This window comes from Podarcis liolepis (assembly GCF_965112155.1).
Source record: "Podarcis liolepis genome assembly, chromosome: 7".
Taxonomy (NCBI): domain Eukaryota; kingdom Metazoa; phylum Chordata; class Lepidosauria; order Squamata; family Lacertidae; genus Podarcis; species Podarcis liolepis.
The window spans coordinates 81,164,002-81,186,185 of record NC_139561.1 but is presented as its reverse complement, the minus strand read 5'-3'; the positions used below and the strand labels follow the sequence as shown (position 1 = coordinate 81,186,185).

At 41.6% G+C, this 22,184-nt stretch overlaps 1 protein-coding gene across 1 annotated transcript; it reads left to right on the top strand.

The window, feature by feature from the left end:
- The first annotated feature begins 238 nt into the window (after positions 1-238).
- On the top strand, positions 239-18,076 carry LOC310710427 (phospholipase A2 inhibitor gamma subunit B-like). Its single transcript, XM_083511297.1, has 5 exons — positions 239-312; positions 1,209-1,328; positions 6,945-7,088; positions 17,143-17,274; positions 17,817-18,076. The coding sequence occupies exons 1-5, from the start codon at positions 264-266 to the stop codon at positions 17,978-17,980; spliced, it is 609 nt and encodes a 202-aa protein (XP_083367423.1). The 5' UTR covers positions 239-263; the 3' UTR covers positions 17,981-18,076.
- The last annotated feature ends 4,108 nt before the right edge of the window (positions 18,077-22,184 follow it).

Sequence of the window (22,184 nt, the reverse complement as noted above, 5' to 3'; positions counted from 1 at the left end):
AGAGGTGGCTGGCAGAATTTCATACAGTTCCCAAAAATGACTTAATGCAATTTCTACTCCATGCTTTGCGTTCCAATATAAAATTACAAGATGTTTGGGAAAGCATGCAATCTCTACTGTCATCATTTCCCACCCCCTCACTGGACCAGTTCTGCCTAGGGCTCCTCTTCTTAGCCTATAAATCCCCCAAGGCAGCCTCTTCCTCCATCAGTTGCCTGCTTCTTTGAACTGAGTTCTCCTCAGCTTTTGGTCTCTCCAGCACTATGAAGATCTTCCTGAGTACTTGTCTCTTCTTGGCCATCCTTTCTGAAGGTGAGTAGGAAGCTGCAATCTTGAATTGCTTTTTCAAATGGAGGAGGGGATATGCAGTGGGCTAGAGAAGGCAAACTGATATTGGCTCTAGGAAGGATAAATGAAGCTAAAACTATTGGAATACTGGGAATCTGGACTCCAAATTTTGGAAGACAGCCTTGTGGAGTGTACTTCTGTTTCATGAGGTTGGCTTTCTTCACATACAACATGAGTGCTGCATGTGAAAGTATTCAATGGGACTGCTAAAATCCCATTGTGCACCTCACTGTGTGGAGGATGTGTCAGGATCATCCTACACGAGAGTAGGACTCCGATAGAGACACATGCCCGACTGGTATGTTCTCTCACTCCTGCTCGGTCCTTCGGGAGCTTCAAAAGCTTTCTCCAGCCCGAACATCACAGCGACTGATACAAAGAGGCATCAGCACATCTCTTTCTCATCAAACAGCAAAGAGAAAGAAACAAAGGACAATAGTCCCACGTCACAGAACACAGTAACACAAACATCCTGTCTCCGTCACTTCCCACACTGCGGAATGAAAACATACACTGTCATGCGATTAAAAAAACACACAATCCCATGACTGCTAGCACGGGGCAGGAATCCTAACAGGACGTTCCTGCTTTAGTGTATGCATTCATAATAGTAAATGGAATGAAGGCTGTGTGTTTCTCCATCTTTGTATCTGGAGATGCTCCTGTGTGTGAGATAGGGGGAAGATGTGTGTCAGTTTGCATACAGCCTCCAACCCACCCATGTGGATCCTGAAACCAATAAGGTTGCTCATGTCTGGCTTGGAAGACTGTATCCAGGTGGGACTGTAGATTCAATTTCTCAACGACTGAGAAACTGATGTATTTGGTACTGAATATTTCTTCTTCTCTTGTCTCTGCAGTGGCAGCTGAGGTATGTATTGTAAGGAAATCAAAAGAAAAAGGAACAGGAAGAGGAGTAAAAACTTGTGAAACTACCGAAGGTGGCAATTGCTTTTTTGGTTTTACTGTCAGCAATTTAGGTGAGTATAAAGCCTTTCTGTCAGATTATACCTGAGTATGTGGGTCTGTCATTTGGACCCTGGGATATCTAGGGTGGAGCCACAGAATGCTGATCTCTCCCAATGTTGTAGAATTCATTTTTTCAGCAATTAATTAAATATTAGTAGAATATATATATATATATATATATGCAGGTTTTGGTGTCTTCGGGTGTCTTCCCGTGTAAGAGTTGGGGTGTCTAGGCGACGTTTCGTCGAGGTCTCACTCGTCATCTTCAGGCTGGTGCTTTCGGCTTCTTGTTACTGGAACAGAGCAGGATCTCAGTGTTTGAGTTCCTATAAATACTGTTGAGGGGGTGTGGTGTATAGCCTCCAACGTTCTGGGCAGAGAGGAAGTTCCCAGGTTAGTGTGCCTTTTCTTCTTTTGTTCCTTAATTACTTGAGGGATATCTTGAGTGATTTCTTGAGTGATATTCTGAGTACCACTTAGGTGGGTCATTAAGTGTGGATTAGTTGCTAAAGCTTTCGTGTCTTGACCTCTTGAGCTTGTGAAGAGTTTTTCTGAGAAGATGGCTGTACTGCACTTAGTTGTGCTCTGGCTTGGCTTCGTGTATAGGGGCGAGCTGTGGTTTTGTGCCCTGTGCCAGCCAGATCTGTGTAGGGATTGCAGGGGGGTGCAGCATCCGGAGGTGCCACTATGGTTTGGCTACTGGATGGTGTCTGTAATTTATCTGTGGAGAGGGTCTGGGTTTGGGTCTGGTGTGGTTGATTGGTGATGGCGTTCTGTGTGCCTCTGGTTCTGGTGTCGGTTTTTGTGGGGAGGGCTAATTTCCAGATGTCTGGCAGGCGGGACGTGTCGTCACGCTTGTTCATGTTGTGAGGGTGTTTTTCTATCTCGATGGCTTCCATGATTATTCTCTTGTGGTGATGTTCCATGTTAAAGAGCAATTTGGAATCTGCAAAGTTAATTTCGTGTCCTGTTTCTTTCATGTGTTGGAAAAGAGAGGAAGTTTTTTCTTCTTTTTTGACGGCATTCTTGTGTTCTGCGATACGTGCATTTATTCGTCTGTTTGTTTGTCCAATGTACGTGGCTGGGCAGACTTTGCAGGGTATTTCATAGACCCCTTGGTTTTCCAACTGGATTTTATCTTTGGGGTTTCTGAGGATATTGGCTATTTTTTGGTTGGTGCAAAAGGCTGTTTTGATATTGTGTTTATGGAGGATTTTGCTAATTTTATCTGTAGTGCCCTTGATATAAGGAAGGAGGGCCATGCCATTGTTTTCTTCTGTGTCTTGGTTTTTGGGGGGTGTTTCTTTTTGGATTAGCTTCGTAACCCTGTTTTGCTGGTATCCATTGGCGATTAACACATTAGAGAGATTCTGTAACTCAGTTGTCAAGTGGTCTTTGTCAGCCAGGGTCTATGAAATACCCTGCAAAGTCTGCCCAGCCACGTACATTGGACAAACAAACAGACGAATAAATGCACGTATCGCAGAACACAAGAATGCCGTCAAAAAAGAAGAAAAAACTTCATCTCTTTTCCAACACATGAAAGAAACAGGACACGAAATTAATTTTGCAGATTCCAAATTGCTCTTTAACATGGAACATCACCACAAGAGAATAATCATGGAAGCCATCGAGATAGAGAAACACCCTCACAACATGAACAAGCGTGACGACACGTCCCGCCTGCCAGACATCTGGAAATTAGCCCTCCCCACAAAAACCGACACCAGAACCAGAGGCACACAGAACGCCATCACCAATCAACCACACCAGACCCAAACCCAGACCCTCTCCACAGATAAATTACAGACACCATCCAGTAGCCAAACCATAGTGGCACCTCCGGATGCTGCACCCCCCTGCAATCCCTACACAGATCTGGCTGGCACAGGGCACAAAACCACAGCTCGCCCCTATACACGAAGCCAAGCCAGAGCACAACTAAGTGCAGTACAGCCATCTTCTCAGAAAAACTCTTCACAAGCTCAAGAGGTCAAGACACGAAAGCTTTAGCAACTAATCCACACTTAATGACCCACCTAAGTGGTACTCAGAATATCACTCAAGAAATCACTCAAGATATCCCTCAAGTAATTAAGGAACAAAAGAAGAAAAGGCACACTAACCTGGGAACTTCCTCTCTGCCCAGAACGTTGGAGGCTATACACCACACCCCCTCAACAGTATTTATAGGAACTCAAACACTGAGATCCTGCTCTGTTCCAGTAACAAGAAGCCGAAAGCACCAGCCTGAAGATGACGAGTGAGACCTCGTCGAAACGTCGCCTAGACACCCCAACTCTTACAATATATATATATATATATATATATATATATATATATATATATATATATAAATAATATGTGTAAAATGTATCTATGATTACAATAAAAAATGGCACCAGCCTGTTCAATAAAAACAGTAATTCCCCAAAAGCCTGTTGGGACAAGGTCTTCACCTGCCAGAAGAAAGACAAGAGGGAGGGAAACTAGCTTCCAGTGTTGGGGAAAAGGCACTGAGATAGCTCATTTCCATGTCAGTCACTAATCAAGTCTGCAACACACACTCCGCACCTTTACACAAGGCAGCCTCTTAGCCTCAGAGAACCACTGGCAACCTTCTTCTGAACATTACCAGCTGATTACTGTTAATACATTGTGCATGAATATTCAGGCCTCATCTTTCTCCAGCCTTTGCCTCACAGCTCCATCCCCAAAGGTTTTCCCAGTGGCCAAATCCTAAGTAACAATACCTCACTGGCAGGTCACTCTCCACTCATTAGCAACATAATCAGAGTCTACTCTTTGTGGGTTCAGACACAAGTGATGCAGAGGTCAGGTGTGCAGCCAATGATGAATACAAGGAGATATGTGTTCAACTACAGTGGTGCCTCGCAAGACGAAATTAATTCATTCCACAAGTTTTTTCTTCTTGTGAGTTTTTCGTCTTGCGAAGCACGGTTTCCCATAGGAATGCATTGAAAATCATGTCCCCTCTTTTGAAGCAAGGGGCGGAGGGGAGAAGATCGCTTCTCCCCGTTGCCGCCCCTTGGTTCAAAAGGGGTCCGGGGAGAGAGGGGAAGGCGCGCACGCCTTCCCCTCTGTCCCCAGAGATTGCGGGGCTGGCAACGGGGAGAAGCGATCTTCTCCCCGCTCCCCCTTGCTTCAAAAGAGGTCCGGGGACAGCGGGGAAGACGCACTGCGCTTCCCCGCTATCCCCGGAGCTTGCGGGGCAAACTTTGTTTTGCGAAGCAAGCCCATAGGGAAATGCGTCTTGCGAAGCGGCTAAGAAAACGAAAAACTCCTTCGTCTAGCGAGTTTTTCGTCTTCCAAGGCGTTCGTCTTGCGGGGTACCACTGTAATGATCACTGTAATGGCAGGAGCCTCCATAGGCGCCCGTCACCTCTCCAGCCGGGAGAGCACGCGCGGGGCTAAAGAAGCCCCCCGCGACCCTCTCCCAGGTGACGCGCGCCTATGGCAGGAGCCTCCATAGGCGCCCGTCACCTCTCCAGCCGGGAGAGCGCGCGCGGGGTTAAAGAAGCCATAGCCCCGCGACCCTCTCCCAGCTGGAGAAGTGACGCGTGACTATGGCAGCAGCCTCTGAAGGATGCACCGAAGCCTGGCGTGGGGGGGGGCAGAGAGACCTTCTCCCCGCGCCAGCCTTCGGATGGCTGTCCTGAAGACTTGGGGTGGGAGAATGGTTTTCCTTCCCACCGCCAACATTCAGAATGCTGTTCTGAATGTTGGCGGTGGGGAGGAGAAACCCTCCTCCCACGCAAGCCCCGGGAACAGAGGGAAAGCGCTGCGCGCCTTCCCCTCTGTTCCCGTACCTGTGTTGAAGGCTTGCGGTGGGGAGAAAAGCCCTTCTCCGCACCGCCAGCCTGGCAACCGTTTTCCCTAGGAACGCATTAATTGATTTTCAATGCATTCCTATGGGAAACCGTGCTTCGCAAGACGAAAAACTCGCAAGAAGAAAAAACTTGTGGAACGAATTAATTTCGTCTTGCGAGGCACCACTGTAACTGCTAAGAAGATGCCTTCTCCACCATTAAAATCCTGGGGATTGTTTTCCACAGCTCACAGTCAAAAATAAAAATCCCATTTATAAACTCATGGCAAGTGTAATTATCAGTCCTTAGCAAACCACACTCTCATCCACGCTTTCTTCATACAGTTCAAAGAAACTTTATATAAAATCGGTTCATCTTCAGTTGAGAGGGGAAGATATATTTAAAAAATTGTAAAACCCTTAATTGGGCATAAATCATTGGTCTTCTCTCTCCCTCCAGAAAACAGATAACCTCTAAACACCTACACATAATTCTTTCCTGTTGCAGGCTCAAGTCCAGTCATGGCTCAAGTCCAATCCTTTTGGCAGCTGATTAGTTGCAGCCCTTTATCATATGCCATTACAGGAGCGCCCCATAATTAATGCAATATTCCGAATTCTTGAGGAACTGATCACAGATCATGCTGGAAACGGAGGTTCGCCCCTGGCAGGGACACACATCCCAGGCCACACCCGCACTGCCTTTCAGGCTGGGAGATACGAGTTTAAGCGACACCATGGGATACCTTGCACTCCCCAGACCCCCTGGGAAGCATTGCCAGGAATTTTACCTCATAAATTCTGGTTTTCCCCTCTCCAGGCAGCTCCCCTGCCCAGGAAGGCAGAGGAGCTCAACTACCATGACCACGACGTCAGGCCGGAAACTGAAACCCCACCTCTCATTTCAGAACTTGTGAGCACTGCAGTGGCTGTCAAATAGGCCTGCAATATATAGTAACAACACAAAGCTCCAAACCCTTTTGGTTACAATCTGACAGCAGCTGAACCCTCAGAAATCTTTTTTTATGAAAAAGGAAAACTTATTCAGACATTTCTCCATAAAAAGATGAATGGAAAAAGATTTATCCCCTTGAGATAGTGAGTCAGAAGTTAGATCAAGGGGAAAAGAAAATTAGAGGAAAGAGAAAACTGAATTCTCCACTCTCAGAGATATATATTACAGTGGTGCCTCGCAAGACGAAATTAATTCGTTCTGCGAGTTTTTTCATCTTGTGAATTTTTCATCTTGCGAAGCACAGTTTTAACGGTATTAGTGGTTTTAAGAAAAAGGAAACAAACTCGCAAGACGTTTTCATCTTGCGAAGCAAGCCCATAGGGAAATTTGTCTTGCGAAGCAACTCAAAAAACGAAAAACTCTTTCGTCTTGCGAGTTTTTCGTTTTGCAAAGCATTCGTCTTGTGAGGTACCACTGTATATAGTATAAGACAGCTTCTTGAATCAGCCAATGGATCAACTAGCTGGAGATCAGATGGGTGGCAGATCAAACTATTCCAGGCCCTTGCCATTTTGTATGTGCAGGAAAAACAAGTCAACAATTTCTCATTTAAGGAACTATCCTGGAATAGTCACATGGTTTGGCAGAAAAGATTATAATGATACACGAAGAAACTACTTTAAGGATTAGCTTGCTAAATTCAGTATGTGCCAATTCTTTTTTCTTTATTCACCCATTTGCCCAATGTATGTATATAAGGGAGCATCACAAAAAAATTCATTCAGGAGAGGAATGATTTGAATTTTTGCTGATCTAGGTATTTCTTCTAATGCTCTCTCACAGATGGCTCTTATTACGATCGTGAACAGGGATGTACTACAGATTGCACTGCAGAGAGCTATACTTTCACCAGAGAAGATGGTCGTTTCCTGCGGAGTTTCAGGTCATGCTGTCATTCTATAAACTGTGGCAGTCTATTTTATGAAAGTAAGTATATGCATATTTGTATATATCCTTGAGCATAAATAGCATTGAGGCTTTAAGGGTTTTCCTTGGTTGCCCTTAGACAATCGATATCAAAGAGAAGGCATTGGACATCTTTGATGAAGCCCAAGATAGGTTACCGCTTCCCTGTAGCTGGTTAGAGGACACCAAAGGTGGTCCCCATGATACTTCATAGTAAGGAAAAAGGTAAAGGTAAAGGACCCCTTGATGGTTAAGTCCAGTCAAAATAGACTATGGGGTGCAGCACTCATCTCGCTTTTCGGGGTGAGGGAGTTGGCTGTTTGTCTGCAGACAGCTTTCCAGATCATGTGGCCAGCATGACTAAACTGCTTCTGGTGCAATGGGAAACTGTTATGGAAGCCAGAGCACATGGAAGCACAGTTACTACCTAGTAGTAACTCCACCTCCAGAACACCAGCTACAGGGTGACATCCTGGCTCTTCTAATATGGTGTTGCAAGATGCCTCAACCATAACTTTGGGGAACAAGAGGCTGAAAAGTTCCAATAATTCTCCCCAGATAAAAATAAAGTAAAGTGAATAGGATACGAAACCAAAAGCCAACTGAAAATGCAAATGGCTCTTTTGCCATGTAAGTGTCCCTGATCCCCCATGGCTAAAGTTCCCCCTACTATGTGTAATAATACTACAGAAAGAAGCAACTGCACAATGAACAAGTGGTACTTTGCAACGATCTTGAACCAAAAGGGTTAATATCACAGATGGAGACATGGAGTGTAAATTACATCTTTTACAGATTTTGAGATTAGTGAACATAAATCTATTTCACAGTAATAAGCAATACATAAGACTACATAAACAATGATGGATCACAATGCATATTAGGCCATGGACAAAACACAGAAGTGGCAAATTAATCACATAGACAACCCAGCAATAAATTCCACAACCCACTCCCCAAAACAATCCTACTTGCCTATTCCTCTTAGGTTGAACTATGAAACACAATACACATTTAACAACAGACTGGGTGGAGTTTCTCTGGACTGTATTTGCACAGTGACAACAAAATCACTCCCCATTGATAACCCAGCTGCCAGTACTTCTGTCTCATCATTAGAGATAATATCTAGATCTACACCATCAGCACAATGAATTCCTGAAACAGAATGCATTGGAGATGTTGTAACCCTCTCACAGGACTAGGGAACTGAAGCTGAGGAATAATTGAAATATAAATTTTGTGGCTACAATATTAGCAAGACAACTTAAACAAGTGTTAAGAAATTTGATACATGAAGATCGGACAGGAGTTCTGCCAACAAGACAGATAAAAGATAAAGGTAGAATTGTACGGAATGCTATTTGAAAAAGAAAAAGTGATTAGCAATTAGCTATGCTTTTAGATGCAGAGAAAACATTTGATAGTATTTCTTGGAGTTTTAGGGGGAAACTACTGATTATAATGGGGTTTGGGGACAGATATGTGAAAAGAATAAATGCATTATATAAATAGCAATTTGCACACATAAGAGTAAATGGTGTTCTATCAGAAAAATGCATTAATGCTAAGGGGAAAAAAACAAGGTTGCTTTCACCGTTAATGTTTATTCTAGGGTTAGAATTGCTGTGTAGGGATATTAGAGAAAATAATGATATATGAAGCCTCCAAGTGGGCCGTCAAAGTTACAAACTGAGGACTTTTGCAGTTGATGTGGTATTGTTCCTGGAAAACCTGATAGAAAATGTGGTTAAGGTATTGGATGTAATAAAGCAGTTTGGTAATTTAGCAGGAATTTTATATAAATAAGAATAAAACTAAAAAGTTAACAAAAAATATAAACCAGCAAGGTAAAGAGAAACTGAAAGAAATAATGGGTATTAAGGTGGAAAAGAAGGTGATATATCTGGGTATCTGGATAACAAATACGAATGCAAATCTGTTTAAAATAATTAGCTGATTGTATGGAGTAAGATTAAACAAAACATGAAGAGATGGAGTAGAATGAAACTTTCTCTTTTGGGAAGAATCTCAGTGATAAAAGTAAATATTTTGCCTAAGATGTAATTTCTCCTTCACACAATCCTGGTAATACATGGACTGCTTCAAGTAATGGGGAAAATTTTTTATCAAAATTCATCTGGCAGGGGGAAAGACCAAGGATCTTTTGGGGACTTCCGGAGGCGGCGCGAAACAAGTAATGGCGGTCCTCTTTGCGCTGCGAAGAGGGGCTCCGCAGGAAAGGGTCGTTCGCTGCGGCAAAGCGACGACCCATTAAGATAAACCACGAGCAGAGTGAGCTCGTGGCCGTGGGATCCGGCGGGCACCCAGAGCGACCCCCAAAACGAAGAAGGGACCCCGTAAGGGGTTCCGGAAGCGCGGAGGGGAAGCGGTGCTGTGGATTCATCGCTCTTTCTGCGGGAGTGAAGCCGCGCGGCTGTTGCTGATGAGCACCGTCCTTTCTTCCTTAAGTATTGGATTCTAAATCATCTACTCGTGAGTAAGAGTATTAATTTGGGACTGCAAATTGAAAATTTGGCTGAAAGCGGGGGACGAGAAAAAGGAAGTCCGTCTCCCGGTAGTGCTTAGTGATCAAAGGCAAAGGAACTGACAAGCTGGAAGCAAATAGAAAGGGACTTTAAAACGGGAAATATCATGCGTCTGGTGGAGCTAGTAACTGAAGGGAAAGGCAAGCCTTCTTCTTTTTCTTTGTTACTGTGTTGATTTTACTTGGGGACCTCTTCCCTTACTGGATTTTAAAAACTTTAAAAACCCCAGCCCCGGGCTTGCAGGGGGAAAAAGGCTGTTTTGCGGATACATATACAAAGTTGAAATGGATACATAGAGGCATCATTGGCGGATACAACTAAATAACTGTATCTTGCACTTTCAGATAAACTATTGTGGCAATTTTGAAAGGGCTCTGCCAAGGGAAAAAAGTTTTCTTTAAGGACTACTGTTAATTTATTTAACTGCAGGAACTTTAATGGCGAATGAAACTTTGTTTCTTTCTTCTTGAACTGCAACATACTCCCCCTAGTGGAGTTTGGGATTTACAAATTCTTGAGAACCAACTTTGTTTTGACTCTCTGTGGTTTGGTTATTTACTTTGAGGCCTGTCTTTCCCATGGAACATTTGACAGCTTGACCTTGAATCCAAAGACAGGTGTGGAATGAGTGGCCCACCAAAAACAAGAGCTGCATCGAAAGCAGGAAAAGGCCAATTAGTACAAACAACTCTGATTTCACAAGCTCGTAGATCTTCGGTCCCTGCTGTCTTACAGGGAGCTGCATCTTCAATAACAGCCCCATCCAAGGAAGCTGACCAGCCAACGACTGAGGATATGGCAGCAGGGGGATCTGGCACCCTTCTAGAAGAAATGCTACAACAATTCGCAATCTTGAATAAGAAGGTTGATGACCAAACAGCAAAAATTGACTTAGCCACATCTTCAATCACTAAACTTTCTGAACAGGTGGCTAAGCATTCACAAGAAATTGGGAATTTAAAAGAAGTTACATCGGAAAATTGGAAACTGGCCGAGGCTGCAAATGAAAAAGCAAGTCAAGCAATTCAGAAAGTAGATGAATTGAAAGGAGAGGTAAGGCCGCTACACAAACACATTACGGACCAGCAAGCCTACCTGTCTATGGTGGAATTGAGAAACAGGGAAAATAATTTAAGATTACGCTCTATCCCAGAGATTGAGAAAGAGGACCTGACCGGCTTTTTGACAGCAGAATTCTCTAAATTCTGGGGTATAGAGGAAGACACAGACTTTAAAATAACAACTGCATTCAGATTGGGAAGAGTTGCCAGGAAAGACAGGCCCAGAGACTGTTTGATTATCTTAAGGACCAAGCAGGAGAGAGACAAACTACTTGACCTACATTTCAATAAAGCACTTGAGATCCAGGACAAAAGAGCACAAATTTACAAGGATATTCCTAAACAACTACTGGATCTCAGATCTAACTATACTGATCTAGCTGGACTTTTGAGAAGCAACGGAATACCTTACAGGTGGGAGTTTCCACAAGGCCTATCATTCAACTACACAGGAAAGAAGATTAAAATCAAAACGAAAGAGGACAGCCAGAAGTTTCTACACGACCACGGAGAAGACCTGCAGAAGGGAGCAGCAATTTCTTGGCCTCCACCTGAGTCTGGGAAAGAGCCAGCACCCTCGGATTTAGACAAGAAAGAAGACGCCCCATAAAGAGCAACAACAGATTGATACAGGATGTCTCTACAGCTGTATAGCTGGAATATTAATGGCGCAAACTCCCCGGAAAAACGCAAAAAGATTTTTCATATTTTGAAGAAGGAACATTTGGATATAATCTGTCTGCAAGAAACTCACGTGACTAGGCTCCACAGGAAAGTGCTAATAAACAAAAGATTAGGCCAAGAATTTATCTCATCAGACAGAGTTAAAAAGAGAGGAGTGGTGATCTACGCAAAAGAGAATTTATCGCCAAAATTTTTGTTTAAAGACGAACAAGGAAGAATCCTGGCAATTGAAATACAAATCCAAGGAGAAAAAGTTTTGATATTAGGAATCTACGCACCAAATGAGGGGAAATCAGAATTCTACAAGAAGCTACATGAGACATTACTGGACTATCTGGACTATTCTAACATCATCATGATGGGAGACATGAATGGGGTGGTCTCTACTTACATGGACAAGTCACAGAACCAGAACCTGACCAAAGATGGAAGACTACCAAAAACTTTCTTCGAACTAACTGACAATATGGATTTGATTGATCTATGGAGGATGAGAAACCCCTTAGGTAAAGAAGGAACTTTCTTTTCTGAGGCTCACCTGTCATGGACAAGAATCGACCAAATTTGGACAACTAGAGGGCTGGCACCTAAGACTACAAGAGTAGAAATCTGCCCAAAGACATGCTCCGACCACAACGCACTGAAAATGGAAATGAGATTTACTACTGCCGACTCCTTCAGATGGAAAATGAATGACAACCTGCTAAGAGATCAAGAGATTGTAAAGAAGGCCCAAAAAACTTTAAAGGACTACTTTGAAATTAACCTCAACACCTCGGTGGAAAAAAGAATAATCTGGGACGCAAGTAAAGCCGTTATGAGAGGGTTTCTGATACAACAAAACACGATCAAGAAAAAACTTTGGAATGGGAAAAAGGACAAGATATTAGAGAAGATAAGAGTTGGAGAGAAAAAATTAAGATTGAATCCAAAATCAAAAGAGACTTTAAGAGAAATTAAATTTCACCAGTCACAATACATGAAATTGATCAACCAAGAAGTGGAATGGAAAATCAAACAAATGAAACAAAGATCCTTTGAATCGGCGAATAAATGTGGGAAACTGCTAGCTTGGCAGCTGAAAAAGAGACAAAAATTGAATTATGTTACCAATCTAGAAGTTGAAGGGAAAAATATCCAGAAACCGGGAGAAATTAGAAAGTGTTTCCAGAAATATTTTTAAAAACTGTACACCCAAGGTCCTGAGGAAGTGACTGAGATAGAACAATTTTTGAAAGACAACGGCCTACCAGAACTATCTCAAGAGAAGAGATCAATCTTGAATTGTAAAATAACACAACAGGAAATCGAGGTTGCCATCCAGAACATGCAGCTAGGCAAATCTCCAGGCCCTGATGGACTTACCTCCAAGTACTATAGGATGTTAAAGGACTACTTGACACAACCATTAATGGAGGTTTGTAATCAGATTATGGGGGGAGGGAGGGCACCAGAAACGTGGAAAGAAGCATTCATCACACTGATACCTAAAGTGGAAACTGAAAAGACTCAACTTAAGAACTACCGTCCCATATCACTCCTAAACGTGGATTACAAAATATTTGCAGACATTTTGGCAAATAGATTTAAAAAGGTTTTAAATGAAGTAATTCATAAGGACCAAGCAGGCTTTCTCCCAGGTAGACATTTGTTTGATAATACTAGGAATATCATCGATATTCTGGAACTCTTACAAACAAACATTAACACTAAAGCAGTGTTAATTTTTATTGATGTGGAGAAGGCCTTTGATAATATTTCTTGGAAATTTATGAAGAAAAACTTGGAAGGGATGGGAGTGGGAAGGGGGTTTGAGAATGGAATAGAAGCAATCTATTCCGAACAAAAAGCTAAGTTGATAGTGAACAATGTGGTGACAGAAGAACTTCAGATTGAAAAAGGAACACGTCAGGGGTGCCCCCTGTCCCCTTTATTGTTTATTTCAGTCCTGGAGGTTTTGTTGAACATGATAAGGAAGGATCGGCAGGTACAAGGAATACGGGTCGGAGTGAAACAATATAAACTAAAAGCATTCGCAGATGACTTGGTTTTAACATTACAGGAGCCAGAATCTAGTACAAAAAGAGTTCTGGAATTGATCCAGAAATTTGGTCGGGTGGCGGGTTTTAAGTTGAACAAACAAAAAACTAAGGTGTTAGGGAAAAATTTGACAACTACTGAAACAGAGGGGTTTCAGAAGGAAACAGAACTAAACATTGTTAAAAAAGTGAAATACCTGGGGGTCAATCTCTCTTCCAAGAATTTGAATTTATTTAAAGATAACTATGAGAAATGTTGGTCAGAAGTTAAAAAAGATTTGGAAATTTGGTCAAGATTGAAGTTATCCTTGTTAGGCCGAATCGCAGCTATAAAAATGAACGTTTTGCCAAAAATGTTGTTTTTGTTTCAGGCCTTGCAGATTGTGGACAGAGTGGAATGTTTTGGAAAGTGGCAGAAGGATATCTCCAAATTTGTCTGGCAGGGCAAAAAGCCCCGAATAAAGTTTAAAATACTAACTGACGCAAAGGAGAGAGGGGGGTTTGCCCTGCCAGACTTAAGGTTATATTATGAAGCTGCAGCCTTCTGCTGGATGAAAGATTGGATTTTGTTAGAAAACACTGATGTCCTGGATCTGGAAGGCTTCAATAACTCGCTAGGTTGGCATGCGTATTTGTGGTATGACAAGGTAAAAACACACGGAATGTTTAAAAACCATATTGTCAGAAAAGCAATATTTATGGTCTGGAAAAAATACAAAGACTTATTAGAAAGCAAAACCCCGAGGTGGGTATCACCAATAGAGGCCAAGGCATGGAAAAAACCCAATATGGAGGCCGGCTGGCCGAAATATTGGGAAATAATAGAAAATATTGGAGACAACTGGAGGTTGCAGAGCTTTGAAAAGTTAAAGGGTAAAGTGCAAGATTGGTTTCATTATGCCCAAATTAATGAGGTTTTTAAGCTAGATAAAAAAAACAGGATTCCAGGTGGAAAAATCGAAACTTGAGACAGAATTGTTAGAACCAAAGACCAAGCTATTATCGAGAATGTATAACTTGCTGCTTAAATGGAACACTCAGGATGAGACAGTTAAATCAGCCATGATAAAATGGGCTCAGGACATTGGTTATAACATCATGTCCGAGGACTGGGAAAGGTTATGGACCACCGGTATGAAGTTTACGGCATGCAATGCCTTGAAAGAAAACATTATGAAAATGGTATACAGGTGGTACATGACCCCAGTTAAGCTCGCTAAGATTTACCATTTGTCCGACAATAAATGCTGGAAATGTAAGGAGGCTGAAGGGACATTCTTTCACCTCTGGTGGACCTGCCCAAGAGTGAAGGCCTTCTGGGAAATGATATATAATGAGTTAAAAAAGGTGTTTAAATACACTTTCCCTAAGAAACCGGAGGCATTCCTCCTGGGCATTGTCGGCCAGAAAGTGTTAAAGAAGGATAGAACCTTTTTTATGTATGCCACCACAGCAGCAAGGATTCTTATCGCCAAGCACTGGAAGACTCAAGATTTGCCCACACTGGAGGACTGGCAGACGCAACTGATGAACTACATGGAACTAGCTGAGATGACTGCAAGGATCCGAGATCTGGGAGAAGAAGCAATGGAAGAGGACTGGAAAAAATTTAAGGACTATTTGCAAAAGTATTATAAGTTATATGAACTTTGAGATGCCGTATGATTTGGAAGGTTAGCCCCAGCAACGAGAGTGGATTATATAAGAAATTGGATAATATTCATGAAAGAACCAAAGTTTAAATGTGTAAAAACAATAATATGCTATATTTTTAGAGTAAATGGAGAATAAGGGATTTAAGCTTAAATTGCAATTGAAAGTATAAAGAAACACATGAAACAAGGGTATAACTTGCTGATAAATTTTATTGTTAAGAATGCATTGGGCGGGAGATGTGGGGAAGTCCGATAGAAATTTGGAAAAAGTTGTTGAAATGGTCTGGATTTTCTGTTTTTTTTCCTCTTCTTTTCTATTTTCTATGCTTTTTCTTTTTTCTGTTGTATGTGTAACTGGAAAAAATGTAATAAAAATTATTATAAAAAAAAAGAAACTTTCTCTTTTGGGAAGAATCTCAGTGATAAAAGTAAATATTTTGCCTAAGATGTAATTTCTCCTTCACACAATCCTGGTAATACATGGACTGCTTCAAGTAATGGGGAAAAAAAATTATCAAAATTCATCTGGCAGGGGGAAAGACCAAGGATCAAATTTAAAATGCTAATGGGTGTTAAGGAAAGAGATGGATTCTCATTGCCAGATTTAAAAATTATATTATGAAGCAGTCTGGCTGATTTGGTTAAAGGAATGGATATCTTTACATAATACAAATTTGTTAGATTTTGAAGCATATGGGAATTGGTATGGGTGGCATGCTTACCTGTGGTATGCTAAGGTAAAGGTACATAGAGAATTTTTAAATAATTGTATAAGGAGAAGTTTGTATAGTGTGTGGACCTGATATCAAGACTCACATGAAAGGAAAACATATTATGTTTTTCAAGAAATGCAAGTTTAATGGGAAACAAAAAATAATAATGAGCTGGTTAAATCTACAATGATAAAATAGGCTAAAGATCTAGGACATAATATAGAAATGGATGCATGGGAAAGGTTGTGGAAAATTAATATGAAATGTACTGCCTGTTATACTCTAAAAGGAAATTACATGAAAATAATGTATAGATGGTATTTTTAACCTAACAAATTGGCTAAATGTTGTAAATAATTGTTGGAAATGTAAACTGCTACATTCAACTTTCATTTATAAGTGGTGGACATGTAAGAAAGTGATGGTGTTTTTTTAAAAAAAAATAACATATGATGAGATAAAAAAGGTGTCTAAAGTGATTATACACAAAAAACCCCAGAAAGGTTTCTCCTAGAGATTATAGGGAAAGAGGTTCCCAAAAAATCATGATTAAGTTGTTTATGTATGTAACAACAGTGGCTAGGATTCTCTATGCACAAAAATGGAAGGAAGTAGAAGTTACCACCAAAGAGGAATGAATAAGTAAGGTGATGAACTATGCAGAATTGGCAAAGTTAACAGGCAAAATAAGAGAATCTAAGGATGATTGCATTGTGGAAGAATGGAAGCCTGTTTCAGACTATTTAAGGAAATTATTGTATGATGAACTCACGAGCAGGATTTGAACTATGTTTAATAAATTGGAGTTCTTGTTATTAAATATACCAAGAAAGAAGCACACCAAGAACTCAGGCCAAGGTAGTGGGAGTGATCCCTACTCACAAGTCAATAATTCATTACAAAGATTTTCTCTTTATACATATCTTTATGAGTTAGAGTTTGTAATCTCTATTAGAATTTGTAATCTTTATTTGAGTTTGTAATTCTTGTCAGAATACATACTTCTGAATGGATTAGTTTTTGTTACTATTGACTATTGACTTGTGATTAGGGACCACTCCCACTATTGAAACTTACATTGGCCTGAGTTCTTGGTGTGCTTTTTTCTTGGATTTAAACTATGAGCAATATAAGTAATTAAAGAATAAAATATTGATGTGTTGGTATAAGAGATAGATGGTATTGTGCTCAGAGGGGAAGAAGTAAAAACACCATGGAAAATGGGGTGGGAAGTCTGAAAAATTGATTATGCATTGATGTGTGTATATATCAATTTTTTGAAAATTTAATAAATTATTACAATGTAGGAAAAGGAAGGAATGAAGGAGATATGGGCTGAAACCTTGTGTTGATTTTAGTTGTTGTTTTCCACAGAGGCAAAACCTAAGTTGAATGGGCGGGAGTGTCCAACTTGTTTTTCTTCTCTCTCAAAAGCCTGTAAGGGCTCAAAGACCATCAAGTGTAACGATGATGAGACTCAGTGCATAGAGTTTGTTGTTGCTCACGGTAAGTAGCACTGCCAGCCAATGAGGTGGAGACAGGGTGGTGAGCTGCTCTCTTTTTCTGTTTGTGACTTTCTGCCAGAAAATGCACTATATGTGTTGTTAGGGGAAAGTTCTAATTTTCTGAAAATATAACTCCGTTAAATGATCTTTGCTCTGCATGTATATAGATGAGACTCCATATTTCTTGGGTGGGGATTTGAGAAAGGAAGCAAAATAATCTGTTCATTTTATCATGTGTAAAACTGCCTTTTAAAAGAAAGTTTTCACTAATATTTTAGAAGACGTAAAGGCAAGCATGGAGCCCAGATCTGGAAAGCAATATTGATGAAGATAGGCCCCTGTCCCATAATAAAAAATGGATATTTCTTTTTCTAAATTTTAAACATCTGTGTCAAATTGATCACATGTATGGTTCTGAGATGCTTTCTATACTTGCTCAATATACTTAATAAACAATAAAACACTCCGATTCTCTCTTCTGCACACAAACTCACCTGTTACTACCCAGGCACTCATGTGAAAATGTCTCTTTTTCTTTACTAGATAACAGTTCAATTCCTGACGAGCATTTCCACGGCTGTGCATCCCCAAAATTTTGTGCAATGGCCAAGAAATCAATGCATTTTGATGCCCTTTCAGGCACTATAACCAGAGCACGATGCAGTGATATTCTGCCTCCCCTAGAGGAGCTCAACTTTGAAGAGTAATTAGGAGAGAACAATGTCTTCTTCCGTTTAGATCCCACTGTTTCTTGCAGCAGTGGAGGTGGAGGTTGCTTGCCTGGTGGTGGGAGAGGAAGAGCTACTGCACAGGACTCCTGAATCCTCTATTTGGCTTTTAATGCAGGGTGAATGGGATGCAGGGAATAGATAATCTAAAGTAGGAATGTGCGGCTTGGGGACTCTGTCTCATGATAATATGATATATGGGTTAAATTTATCTTTGTTCAAAATCAAAATAAATTGGTGTGGCAAATAAAAACTGTGTTCTGTGTCTGTATTCATCAAATTAAGAATATTTGTAAGCTGCAGTGGCAAAGGGCAGTGCTTTGAAAATGAACAAATGGACAATGATTTTATTGATTTATGATATATTTATACCACTCTATATTTCAAAGAAATCTGAGTGGCTTACAATATCATAAGGGCATCACAAAAGTTCAAACAAATACAATAAAAAGCTCCCCACCCAACTTAGCAAGAGGAAAGATTGAAGAAAGCTCTAAAATGCAGTCCACTGTTTGCTGCTTTGTAGCTGCTTTTTTTGGAGATTTGCCACAGCACTAGGCACCCAGTGCATACTACTATTGTTTGGCAGAACTCTGAAGAGCCAGTGAGAGATTCAGGAGTTAGGAGCATAAGAGGATTTTTGTCTGGATTGCATCAAAGGCCCCTCTAGTTCACCATTCAGCTCCCAGAGACCAAACCCCAGAAAACAAGGCATGAGCCCAATAGCCCTCTCTCACATGGGATCTCCACTAACTAGTTTAAAGAGCAGTAGAGGCTGGTCACCATGTGTGGCATAACCCTCCCACTGAAAATGTCAAGCAATTTAAAAAAGGCATTCCCAGAAATCTCAAAGCTACACAATCTTTCTTGTCCCACACACATTTTATATTTCCATTTCTGGCAATCCCTTATTCTCTGACCAACCAGCTCTTTGCAATGCAGGAATCTTTAGCCCAACATGGGGTTCACACCCACAAACCAGTCTCATGCTCTGCCAAGTGATCTATCCCCCTGCTTGAGCGTTTACTCCTGGTCTAGTACGAAAGCATTTTAAGCGCATAAATCTTTTAATTTATGTTTTGCAATTAGGGAAGCATGACGGGGAAAAGAAAGCCCCAGATTAATAAATGCAACTAAGTGTGTGTGTGTGTGTGTGTGTGTGTGTGTGTGTGTGTGTGTGTTTGTACACAAACACATTAAACAATAAATACAACATTATAAAAACAAACATTAAAATACATACATACATGTGTGCATCCCTCCAACATTTCTCCATACAGCAGTTGTAAAAAAGGCAAATTCCACACCTAGGCTCATCAGAAAAGGAATTGAATATAAAAATGTCAATATCATTGACACTAGTATAGGAATATATGCTGTGACCATACTTGCATTATTGTGTACATTCTGTTGGAAAAACGCCCAGGAAGGCCGCCACCTTCCCAAGACACCGGGGCATCTCTCCGGTGGTCACTCTCTGGCTGTAAATCTCCCTCAGTCCAGAGAGACTGGTGATAAGTGACCCCTCTCTCCTGAGAGGAGCCCACTCGTCTTCTGGCATCTCACAGCAAAAGAAAAAGACAATCAGTAGCTATAAACTACTTTATTTACAGTCCATGTACAAAGAATCCACCAGCATGTTTGTGCTCTCTCAGCAGCAGTACAGAAAAGCATCTCACACAGATGTGAAGTTAACTTCTCAACAATACTCCAATAGTACTGAGACTTCCTGTCTCATACTCTCAGACACTCACATGATATAAAAAACACAGTGCTACTTGCTGAGCAGCTCGGGGTGGATAAAAATCCTAACATCACTCCTCCATTTTTAGGTAACCCTTGCTGCGAAAGCTAGTGCACCATTAAGAGACATAAACAGTTGTCATACACATAGTATACCTCTGTTGTACGAGTTCCATGTTTGGAACTACCTGCAACTGGACTGACCAGTTCAAACTTCTGGTTACCTTTCTTCCATGGGATTAGAGCTTTTGCTCTACATTGGTCTGAGGAAACAGTGTTGGCTCCTGCAACCTTCAGATGTGGCTTTGTCTCTCCTGTGGAAAAACCCTGTACCTCATTCAAGACCTCAGTGTCTGAAACCTGATTTGAGCTGCTAGCCACACCTATGCATGCAACAGCTGTGTTAGCAAACTCCCTGGAGTACCACTGGGGTGGCAGTCCCTTTGTGACTCTCTCAGATCTATGTAGTAGGTGCAGATCCTCTTTGCTGGCTGGTTCTTCCTTGGGACTTTTGGGAGAACCACGATCAACAGTAAACAGTGGCTCTGGCAATTCCTGTTCAGCCACGGATGATGGCCTGGACATTGCTTGTGTACCTCTCTCAATGACTGTGTCATCGGTATTAGACCTCTCAGCGGTGCTTTCAGTGTCACTCTCAATGTCAGAATCTACATGTGTGTTGGCATTGATGGGGAAACTGTGGAGAACCTCTCTCTACTGTTGTGCAGTGCATTCTACATTCCTAGTAAGAATCACTGTGTCAGAATCAGGCAATAAAACTCTGTATTGACCTTTCTCATAACCCATGAAAATGCCCCGTGTGCCTTTCACACCTTGTGGTGTTTCTACCTACATGTGAGACCCGAAAACCTTTAAGTGCTTGACAGAAGGTTTTCTCTGGAACAGTTTCTCAAAAGGAGAACTTTCCATACCAGCTGAAACCTTTCTTACCCACGTGTAAGAAAAAGCATTCAGCAACTCAGCCCAAAATTTCTGGGGCAAACCTGCACTTAGCAGTTGTGCTATCATGCCTTGTTGCAACTCTGTGTTCACCTTGACACATACACTCTTGTTCCATGAAGCCTCTGAGACAGCAGCCTTGTGCTCAATCTCCTGTTCACCTAGGAAATCCTGAAATTCCTGTGAAACAAAAACCTGATTTTCATCAGTGAAAAGACATTCAACATTAGCATTATGAACAAATTTCACCTTATCACAAAATTCTCTGAACTTTGTTAAGGTTTGCTGCGGTCTCTGCAACATATACACCCAAACACATTGAGAAAAACAATAAACCATTATCAGGTAGTACTTGGCTTTGCCTCTAGAAAGTGGTAGAGGTCCAACCACATCAGCATACACATGCTGTAAAACTCTGGTGACTTTGCCAGGCATCTTGCCTGTGGGACCTGTAACACAAGATACAGCAACACCCTTATAATCAGTACTATCAAAGGAAAGCAAATAAAGCCCATCTTCTTTGTAGGCATAAATAAGTGGTGTCCCATCTCTGGAGATTACACATCTCTCTTTGTTGCAGGATATCACAAAACCATGCTCAGTCAGCTGTGACACACTCAACAGGTTGTACTTCAAACCTGGAACAAAATAAACATTGTTGACAGTGATTTGGAGACTCTCAAGAAACACAGCTCCAAACCCAGTGGCTTCCAACTCATGACCGTCCACTTGCTTGACAGTGTAACGCCGATCCTCAAAAGTGGTAAACAATCCCTTGCATCCAGTCAGATGGGCTGTAGCTCCTGTGTCGACAACAAAAGCATTCCAAGTCAACGCTGATGTCTCTGGTGTAATCAAAACAAGACCATGCTTGGACTGGGGCTTAGCATGCTCTCTGCTACTGGCCGCTCCTTTCTCTGAGCTCCCCTTGGCTATTTGGAAATCTGGGCTTTTTGACAGTTTTTCTGTAGATAGCAGACAATTCCACAATTGTGACACTGAATAGCCTTGAAGAGCAACTGTATGCTCTCCTTGAGCAACTATAAGGGTGGCTATCGAAGCTTGCAGGGAAGCAGCTGAAGAAGGAGCAAAAAGGGTTTTCTTGTGTGTGTGTTTCTTTGTGGCTGATTAGCTGCTCTCCCTGTGCAAAGGTCAGAGGGGGCAGGGTTTCTGTTGAGGCAGGTGATTAGCTGTGGGAGGAGCTTATCAGAGCTTGCAGGGCAGCAGTTTGATCCATCTTTTAGATTTAGGGGAGCTAGTCTCAAACGTTTTTTGGGGGAGACCTAGGTTTTTTTGGGGGGAAGATATTTGTCCTGTCTTCACGCTTTTTATGATGGAGGACCGCTGTAGCCACTCCCAACGCCACGTTCTCAAGATGGAGGGTGAGGGAACAGCTGCAGTTGCCTGCGGTTCCTGCGCAATGTTTGCCATCTTGTCAAAGGTTGCAGGCAGCTTTACCTGCAGCAATTGCATGTTGATT